General features: G+C 48.7%; 1 protein-coding gene across 6 annotated transcripts in view; it reads left to right on the forward strand.

The window, feature by feature from the left end:
* Window positions 1-9,626, forward strand: part of ARHGAP36 (Rho GTPase activating protein 36) — a 30,674-nt gene extending 21,048 nt beyond the window's left edge. For 3 of the 6 annotated variants that reach the window (XM_019799009.2, XM_019799012.2, XM_019799011.2), the window contains exons 2-12: window positions 1,731-1,889; window positions 3,089-3,154; window positions 3,681-3,916; window positions 4,168-4,360; window positions 4,571-4,626; window positions 4,859-5,009; window positions 5,464-5,612; window positions 5,817-5,993; window positions 6,230-6,327; window positions 6,464-6,570; window positions 8,369-9,626. In XM_019799009.2, coding sequence (XP_019654568.1) covers window positions 1,731-1,889; window positions 3,089-3,154; window positions 3,681-3,916; window positions 4,168-4,360; window positions 4,571-4,626; window positions 4,859-5,009; window positions 5,464-5,612; window positions 5,817-5,993; window positions 6,230-6,327; window positions 6,464-6,570; window positions 8,369-8,526 — 1,550 coding nt within the window. In that variant the 3' untranslated portion in view covers window positions 8,527-9,626. Of the gene's footprint in view, window positions 1-1,557; window positions 1,890-2,376; window positions 2,397-3,088; window positions 3,155-3,680; window positions 3,917-4,167; window positions 4,361-4,570; window positions 4,627-4,858; window positions 5,010-5,463; window positions 5,613-5,816; window positions 5,994-6,229; window positions 6,328-6,463; window positions 6,571-8,368 lie in introns of those variants that run through there. The other 3 variants (XM_002918604.4, XM_019799013.2, XM_019799010.2) reach the window with 3 other exon arrangements.
* Window positions 9,627-10,132: the final 506 nt, after the last annotated feature.

The raw sequence follows: 10,132 nt of genomic DNA on the forward strand, positions 1-10,132 counted from the left end.
TGAAAGCTCTGCAGTAGTTCCCTACTGCCTTCAGGAGAAGGTCCAGCTCCATAACATGGCTTACAGGGCCATTCCTGAGCTCATCCCTGCCTATGCAGATTTATCTCCTTCCATCCCTTTTAGACAGCTTCAAGAATATAACAACCTCTCTCCAATCTCTCTGCCTTTGCACAAGCTGTTCTCTTTCTGGACGTTCCCCCATTCCTTGTCTCCAGGCAGATTTAGATGTTTCCTCCTTTCTGCTCTCACAGTATTTTGTTTATATCTTGGCCATTGACTTACCACAAGGTTTTGTAAATTGTTGCCACCCTGTGTATCTCCTTCATGGCACTGTTAGATCCTTTATGAAAAGAGTAGTATTATCTTGCTATATTTGAAACTTTAGTGCCTGGCACAAGGTGGGCAGTTCATATAGATTTTTAAAAAATGAATGAATGAAAGAACAAATGAGTGATAGAGGTCAGGATGTGCAGGAAAGAATGCTGTGTGGGGTCTAGGGAGATCCCCACTGGCGGACCCTATGTAGCCTGGGAGCAGTGAGATAGTGGGTACCATGGAGAAGGAACATATAAAACAGGTTTGCCAGTACACTAAGTCAAACTTCACTCTGATCACCAATCCTGTAGTATGGAGTTTTACTAGAAATGTCTTCAAAATGATGTTTGTTTGTTTTGGTACAAACTGGTGTTTTTTTCATGAACGAAAATCATTTGATCAAGTTGCACATTTTTTGGTAAATAGAGAAAAGGCAAAAGGCAAACAAAATCCTACCACTTAATACAGATGGTATTCATATTGGGGTGCATTTCTTTCAGTCTTTTATTTTTAAGCATTTTTCTTCACATGGTTGTAATCATAATTCATACAATTCTATATTTTGTATTTGCTGTTTAAAAGCTCTTTGTAAATAACACTTTAATGATTACATAATTTCCTAGACTGTGGTCATTCCATAATTTATATAATAGCCTTGTTGCTGGGCTAGCTTTTTCCCCTTACATGTTTTCCTGTTATGGCTCATGTACATATGGTTTTTCCTGTCCAGAAGAAAATTTCATTAGGATAGATTCCTAGAAGGGAATTACTGGGTCAAAGGGCCTGGGGATGATATTTGGCTCTATACTTATGTGTCCAGTTTGCTTTCTGGAAGAGTTGTACAAATTTTTGGTGTTCCTAACCTAGATGGATGTGCCCATTTCATCCAAACTGGACATCATAGAGTAGTATCGTTAAAAAATAAAAAGGAACTCCATCACTATTCTAATTAACTGATGGACAATATTACCTTATTCTTGTCTCAGTGTACATTTTAAAATTGTGAATAAGGTTGGTTGATTTTCTTTTTAATCTTTTTTTCCTTATTTTTTCTNTTTTTTTTTTTTTTTTTTCTTTTTTTTTTTTTTTTTATTTCTGTTCTTCCCCCCCCCCCCCTTCTTAACTGGGTTTTCTTTTTTCTGGACTGTCGGTTCAGGGCTGATTTTTTTTTTAATAAGCAACCAGAGGCATCTCTGCTTGAAGGTGAAGCCGCCTCCCAGTTTTCCCTCCCCTTTTGCCACCCTCCCTACCCCCCATAGCTCCTTCCACCAGGTCCAGTGACAATTGGATGATGCAGCCTTGATAATCATTCGATTCCAGAATGGGTGGCTGCAATCCTTTTCTGAAGGCAGCAAGGACACTGTGCCCCAGAATCATGCCCCCTTTGCTGTTTCTGTCCGCCTTCATTTTTTTAGTGAACGTCCTGGGAGGAGCCCCAGGACACAATCCGGACCGCAGGACGAAGATGATATCAATACACAGTCTGTCCGAGCTGGAGCGTCTGAAGCTGCAAGAGACTGCTTACCACGAACTCGTGGCCAGACATTTCCTCTCTGAATTCAAACCTGATAGAGGTGAGCCGGCCCTGAGCGTGGCGTCCCCGTCTTCGGGCAAGCGGACCCCGGGTCGGGACGGGTCGAGTCGGGGGTCCAGGAGGGTGGGAGGGGCTCCCGCTTGGGTCGCCGGGCGCCCGGACCACTGAGGAAGTGGGAGTTGAAAGGTGTTTGAATTGTGGGGGAGATCAAGATTAGTTGAGTTGGGTCGAAGGCTGGGGGGCTTGAGGGGCGGTCAGACAAGCAGGCGGGTGGCAGGGACAGACAGGTGGACAGAGGGCAGGTGAAGAGACTGACGCACCAGGTGCGTTGCGCGAACAAGCCAGAGCGAGGCAGAGGCGAAGAGGGACACTCTGAGAAAGGGCCGGTACGCACAGAGAGGACGCACTCGAGAGACAGCGAGTCCAGGGAGATAGGGAGACAGTGGGAGAGACGCGCCAATCCGGGCTCAGAGCGGGAGGGCTGTGCGCGCGCGGGAGCACTGGCGGGAGGTGAGCTGCGAGCGCTGCCCACCTCAGCCGGCGGCGGGTGAGCAAGAGGGACAAAGCCCTGGATGGGGTCCGAGCGTGCGGGGGGCCGGGGGTGCGGGCGGACTCGGCGGCCCAGGGGAGGCGGGAGGGAGCGCGCGGGCCGAGGGGCGCCCCTGCGGCAGTGAAAAATGCGGGGGGCGGTGGGTTCGCCAGGCGCGCACAGCGCGAGCGGCCTGAGGGCGCCACGCGAGAGTCCAGAAGACCCCGCTGCGGGGGTCTGAGCGCTGGGACCGCGCAAGTCGCCGCTTCTCGGCCTTGGCGCGGGGAGCCGACGGCAGCCGGGGCTCGAGCGAGCCCGCAGGAACTTGGCGACCCCTATTTGCCTCGGCGCCGCAGGCGGAGCCCCTCCCCTAGCCTGTTGCACTGTTCCGGCGCCTCAGAGCCCGCAACTGATGCTTGAAGCCTTGTGTGGAGCTACTGCCGTGTGTGACACCGTGTGCGGTGCGCACGCGGCGCCTCCAACCGTCTGATCCGGTTAAATTCTTCGAGTCTCAGGTGTGGTAGATAGGCTTGGTCACGTTGTCAAACGGGGAAACTGAGGCTGGGAGAAAGCACAACACTTTCAACACGCTGGACAAACAGCCCGGTTTGCCACCCCCTCCCTGTGGATCAATACATTGCAATATTTAAGACATTTATTAAATCCTTTTTGTGTGAGTGTGCGTGTCTTTTCTTTTTCTCTTCCCGTAGCTCTACCTATTGACCGTCCAAACACCTTTGAGAAGTGGTTTCTGATTCTGAGAGGACAGCAGAGGGGTGAGGGGCTCTCTTACTTTTCTTAGGAGCTAAATGGGATGCTGCCCACCCCCACCCCCTTGTATTGTGTCCCTGGCTACTGGAGGCTGGGCAGTGCCCACCGCTTCTGGGGGCACTCCCCCCGCCCCCCCGCAACCCCATAGAGGATGATTTCAGGAAATGGCGCACTAGTTGCAGGCACGGGGCGGTCCCTGCTGATCTGCCTAAGCCTTCTCGGTGCACCCACCCCAGACGGATCGCCCAGAAGAAACTGCCCTCATTGCTTCGAGGCTATCACCCCCTGGCAGGACTTAAGGCATGGACCTTGAGCTCCAGTCAGGGTTGTTTGATTGGAGCTGAGTCCTTCCGCCAAACCACTGCAGGGTCTTTTTGGCTCACTCCCCGGGGAGGGGCGCTGCGGGTCTTGGAGGGGTGGGGTTGGCTGCCGGCGATTGCTGAAAGGAGTGCCACAGGCCCTGCAGTTCCTCCTGATTTAAGTGCCGCGGAGCGTTGATGTTTCTCATTCTCTCTCTCCCTGGCTCCCCAGCCGTATCACTCAAGACATTTGGCATTCGTCTGGAAGAGGTGCTGGTGAACGAGCTTACCCGCCGCAAGCATCTTGAACTAACAGCAGCGATGCAGATTGAAGAATCCACCGGTCAGGCGTCGGGCCGTCGTCGGGGAAACGTGGTGCAAAGGCTGTTTGGCCGCATCAGGCGCTTTTTCAGTAGCAGGCGGGATGAGCCCTCCTTGCCCCGGGAGTTTACTCGCCGTGGGCGTCGAGTGAGTTAAACAACTCTCTAGGTTTCAGGCAGTGGCCTTTCCTGAGGCAACCAGGGATGGGGTGGGGTTGCGGAAGGGTCAAGGCCTGTGTCCTCAGAGGAAGGGGGAGGTGAACAGAACAGGTTGGAGGGGTGTAATTGGCTTGCCACGGACAGAATGTCCCCTGTTATGAATGTGACGCAATCCCCAGGAAGGTCTGAAGGGACCCTCCTACCCACCCCATTTTTAAGATAGTTTGGGTTTCTCCACAGGGTGCAGTATCTGTGGACAGCCTGGCCGAACTGGAGGATGGGGCCCTGCTGCTGCAGACCCTGCAACTTTCCAAGATTTCCTTTCCAATTGGCCAGCGACTTCTGGGATCCAAAAGGAAGATGAGCCTCAATCCGATTGCTAAACAAATCCCCCAGGTCGTTGAGGCTTGCTGCAGCTTCATTGAAAAACATGGTAAGTGGCCCTGAAAATGATGGTTAAATCAAGGTAGGAGGCAATTAAAGGGAAAGAGTGGTGTTCTAGAAATAGGGAGAGAAAATAGGTCAAGGTTCGAAAATGGGAGCATTCTTCTGCCAACTGGGGTTGGGATTCAGCTGGGTAGAAGGGAAATGCAGTGGGAAAGGGGCCCAGAGATACTTAGCATTCCTTGGTCTTTTCTTTTAGGCTTAAGCGCTGTGGGGATTTTCACCCTGGAATACTCGGAGGAGAGAGTTCGTGAGGTAAATTGGTTATGTTTATACTTACGTAAAAGCAAGGGTGTGTGTGTGGGGGGGTTGTCTTCCCCACAGACATGAGAGGAGTTTCATGACTGGTGTGTAGGGTGGAATCAAGGTCTTCCTTCTAGCCCCTCAGGCACACCATGTTGCCAGCTCCCTCCACTGAAGCTTGAGACAGGAGGTGGCCTGTGGTGGACAGGGCAGAGGGTCCATGCATTCTCTCCGTTTTTCCTAGCTCCGTGAAGAATTTGATCAAGGTCTGGACGTCGTGCTGGATGACACTCAGAATGTGCATGATGTGGCTGCACTCCTCAAGGAGTTTTTCCGTGACATGAAGGACTCTCTGCTGCCCGATGATCTGTACATGTCCTTCCTTCTGACAGCAAGTGAGTCTTCTGCTATCCCTTCTTAGGCAAAGAAAGGAAATAATATGAGGGTGTGGGGGGGTCTCGGGACAGAGCTCTGGCTGCAGGACCCCAAGGAACTGAAGGAATAAAAATCGGAAGATGAAAACACCTATCTAGATTACTTTCCTTGCATCTCTTAATAGTCCATTGTAAGTCTATTGTTTGGAAATTTCTCTAGGGCTTCTTGAAGCTTTGTGTGCCCTCTCAGGGCAAAGAAGAACCTAGGTTCTATAGAAGGGGTCTGATTTTGATGGGAGCACTTTCTTGCTTTTAGGGTTCCTGAGCTCAAATGCTTTTGGAATGAATAAAGACAAGATGCCCGGGTACTTTCTCCATAGCCTTCCTCAGTTTTCAAGCATCATCACATCTCTCTTGATATCAGACTGCTGCCAAGGCTAGCCCCCTGAGCCAGCTCCTGTTTTCCTTCTTCTAGCTCTAAAGCCGCAGGATCAGCTTTCTGCCCTGCAACTGCTGGTTTACCTGATGCCACCCTGCCATAGTGACACCCTGGAGCGTCTGCTGAAGGCCTTGCATAAAATCACTGAGAACTGCGAGGACTCCATTGGCATTGATGGACAATTGGTAAACAAAACAAAACAAAAACAAAAAAAAAAACAAACTCTGGAAAAGGGTAATGAGAATAGTAGGGGACATGTGTGGGAGTATATGAGAGAGAGACAAAGACACACAGTGGGAAAGGGAAACAAGAACGAAAAGAGTCATTTATATTTGTGTCATTTCCATCAGCACCGCAGGGTCGATCACTTTCTGCTTTCCTTTTTGTAGGTTTCAGGCAACCGTATGACTTCCACCAATTTGGCTCTGGTGTTTGGATCTGCTCTCCTGAAGAAGGGGAGATTTGCCAAGAGGGAGTCCAGGAAGACAAGACTGGGGATTGATCACTATGTTGCTTCTGTCAATGTGGTCCGTGCCATGATTGATAACTGGGATATCCTTTTCCAGGTAAATGGAACCTCTGGACAAACTTATTTCACAGCTTTCTCTCTCCTATTCACAAGGCAAGGGAGAGACGTACATGAATCCCTGAGGGTAGCCAAAGCAGGCAGCCACCAAATCTCCCAGAAATTCCTCCTGCATTAGCTGGGCATGGTGCCTTCAGTCCTGGGTACCTGATAGAGATGAGTCTAAATTTTAAAATGTCATGTAATAAAGGCTAACATTGCTCATTTTACCCTCAGGTGCCTCCCCATATTCAGAAGCAGGTTGCTAAGCGCGTGTGGAAATCCAGTCCTGAAGCCCTGGATTTTATCAGACGCAGGAATTTGAGGAAGATCCAGTGAGTGTTTTCTTGGTTTGTTTTAGCTTGGCCTGAAGCAGTATCACCTGTGAGGGCTTCTAATCCCAGACCACCATCATGTTCGACAACCTCAGTATAAAAACTGACTCACTTTTTCAAATTCATTCCTATCCAGGAGTGCACGCATAAAGATGGAAGAGGATGCTTTACTTTCTGATCCAGTGGAAAATTCTGCTGAAGCCTGGGCTGCTGTCCTTGCTCAGAGCAAGCCCTTTGATGAAGGTCAGTTCCCTGCTGGAGGTCAGGCCCTTGGTGAAGGTCAGGCCCTTGCTGAAGGTCAGTCCCCTGGTGAAGGTCAGGCCCTTCCTGAAGGCCAGGTCCTTGCTGAAGACGAGCCCCCTGAGGAAGATGAGTCCTCTGAGGAAGATGTGTCAGCTCATGAAGAGCTAGTATTTGAGTATCTCAATCAAGGAGTAGTCTTTGGGGAAGTTCAAGGTCTTGAGATCCCAAATGACCTTGAGATTCAAGGCCCACATCTCGAAGGCATCCCAGAGCTTGATGAAGAAGATAACGACAATGGTGATGATGATGACGATGATGTTGATGATACCCTGAATTTTGATGATCTTCTGCCCCTTGAAGATATACTAGACCCTGATGATGAAGTTCCTGAACTCATTGAAATCCCAGACTTTGAAGAAATACCATGTTTTGATATGGTCCCAGACACTGAAGAAGCCCCAGATGTGCAAGAAATCCCAAATCTTGGAGAAAACCCAAACCCTGACCTTGAAGAAGGACCAGTTTTTGAAGACAACCAAAATCTTGACCTTGCAGAAATTCCCTATCTCCATGTAATCCCGAACAATGAAGAAGCCCCACACACTGATGAAATCCCAGACCACTCAGATGCTTCAGGTAATGATGAAAACCCAGATTCTGAAGAAGATCCCAATCTTGAAGAGATCCCAGCTCTTGATGAAATCCCAAATGATGAATCTTCAAATGCCAAAGCAATTCCAGACCACGAAGAAACCCCAGAAGTCAATGGAATTGCAGTCTCTGAAGAAGACTCCAACCCTGAAGAGGTCCCAGCTCTCCCATGTGGTAACACGCCCTGAAGATGTGTCTGATTTTGATGAAATTCAAGACCAGGAAGAATCCTCAGATGTGAGTGGAGTCCCAAACAGTGAAGAAGCCTCAGATGCTGAAGAAATCCTGGGACACGAAGAAGCCTCTGATGTCAGTGGAATCCAAAACTCTAAAGAAAAACTCAATCTTGAAAAAGACTCAGTTCTTAATGTGGTTCCAGATCCTGAGGATGCTCAAGTTCATAACAAAATCCCCAGTTCTCGGAAAGACCACACCAACAGTTTTGAAGAGGACAAAGTTAGCAGTTTGGCTCCAGAGCCTGAATAAGTCTCCATTCTCAGCACAATTCCAGACCCTCAGCCAGACCTGGCTGCCAGTCTTGAAGAAATCATGAACGTGGAAGCTGTCCTGATGCCTAACTATCTTGACTCCAAAGAAGTTTGGAGTCCCAAGGCAATCCATAAAAAAGATGCAGAAGGTACATTCTCTGTAGATACCACCTTCCTTAAAAACAAGTCTCGGCCTGGCCAAGTCATGAACCACAAGTCCTCCCCAGAGTCATTGATGACCTGCTTTCTCCCCTCCATGAAGTGCTGTAAGCTTCTGGCTCCAGCTTTGTTACTCATTTGCTTCGTGAAATTAGTCAAGCTGGTTGTCGGGTGGTGGTGGTTGTTAGGAGGCCGCCCTCTTCCCCGCCTTCCCAGTGGTATTGTCCATTTGCTCTGAGCACGGGGTATCTGTCTCACTCTTTCTGTTCTCTAATTTAGCCCTACACCCACGAACTTTCACAGTGGGCTTAGATTTAGAGATCTATGTTTTACTGTTAGGCTGCAGTTTTCTTAACATGTCAAATGGGGATACTCATTCCTATCCTTAACTTCTTGCCTCGTATTGTATTTGAAGGGCAAAATTAGGTCTTAGTCCCTTGGATGCTGTGCAAAGTATAAAGTCTAGAAACATAGGAGTTAACATTGTTACTATTTTCCAGGTTCCTCTGAGGAGCCAGCTGTGCCTCCCGGCACTGCCCATTCCCATGACGATGAGGAAGGAGCGGGTAACCCCCCCATTCCGGAGCAAGACCGCCCATTGCTCCGTGTTCCCCGGGAGAAACAGGCCAAAACTGGCATCGGCTACTTCTTTCCTTAGATGTTTTTCCTTCTATAAGGTGCCGGACAGGGGAAAAGGGTGGGGGTAGACCTGGCATGTCACAGGAAACATTGAGGAGAGTGTTGAAGGTAAAGATCTGAGGGTAAGAAGGATTTCCACCTGATGCTCGGGTCAGGCTGAGAGTTCCAAACATACTGCCAGCCCCTTCACTGGGGATGTTTGGTCCCTATCGCTAGTAAAAGCAGAGGTGTTTCTGTGTCATGCCCAGGCTCCCTGGTGCTACCTTGCCTTTCTCTTTTGCCCCTGATCTTGGCTTTCCCACACTGCAGCCCTTCCTTTAATTGATGTGACATTTGTGGTAAATACCTTGTCCCAGAGAAGCTCACAAATCTCGAGGTGCTTTCCCTCCCCCCAAAAGGGAATTGCATGTTTTTCCTGACTTTCCTTCCCTCCTCCTGAGAGCTCAATTGGAAAGGCCCTCAAGAGGCATGCTAGGACGTTAGGCCAGCCTACTGACAGCTGACAAATAATTAATGCTAAACCATGTCACACCAACTCATAGCCACGTCCCCGCAGCAACTGTGCCACCTCAGGATTCCCCCCCCCCGCCAAATTATTTAGACCAATGGCTCATCCAGCAGCCACTCCCAAAATTCTGTGCAGTTTGGCTCAGGTCACACTAACAGGGAAACCTCAAATGTAAGCCTAACTAGCCTTCTGGGATCAAAAGTTAGAGGAAAAATTTGATTTTATTACCTAGATCTGTTTTACAGACAGCTGGAGTTCACATCCTGTTGTCAGCAAAACAGCTAGTTAGGTAGAAACACATAGTTCCAAGTAGCTAAAGTCACCTGATTACAAATGTTCTTAACTATCGTCTCTGTAGTTCCTCTATGCAGGACGGTACAAATTTGCGGGACATGCTCTGGTAACACACAGATATGGGTTATGTATGACATCCAAAATTATAGCTGATATTGATGGGTAACAACTGCTAAGGTCCATAGAATGAAGAATGTATTGTATTGAGGGATAGAAATTGATCACACAATGGGTAACAACCACAGAGCTCGAAGATTTGTGATTGCTAAAACTTCTCTGGCATTTAATCGTTAATAAACATCTGTATTGTGACAGTAGCATATTCATGGCTTACTGTGTGTGTGTGTGTGTGTGTGTGTGTGTGTGTGTTTTAACTTGAAAATTGTGTTGGTGAGTTGGAGAGCTCTGATTGAAGCTGAAGGGGGAGAAGAAGTAGGGAAGAGGAATAAAGGAGAGGTGACGTGGAATAATGGGATGGAGAGGAATGAAATAAAGCAGATGGGGAGATGTGGAATAAAAGGGAAGGATAATGGGGGAATAACTGGGTGAGATGACATGGAATAAAGGGGAGGGTTAATGAATAAAGGGGAAGGATGATTTGGAATAAAGGGGTGGGGACAAAAGGGGAGGAGTGATGGGGAATTAGGAGGTGCTGGGGTATGAAGGGGAAGGGTGATGTGGGATAAAGGGATGGATGTGATGGAGACAAAGGGAGGTTATGGAGGATAAAAAGCAGGGGTGATGGAAATAAACAGGTGGTGATGGAGAATAAAGGGGAGCGATGGGTGACATGGAATAAAGGGGAGGGGGGTATGGGATAAAG

Source organism: Ailuropoda melanoleuca, chromosome X (assembly GCF_002007445.2).
Source record: "Ailuropoda melanoleuca isolate Jingjing chromosome X, ASM200744v2, whole genome shotgun sequence".
Lineage (NCBI taxonomy): Eukaryota > Metazoa > Chordata > Mammalia > Carnivora > Ursidae > Ailuropoda > Ailuropoda melanoleuca.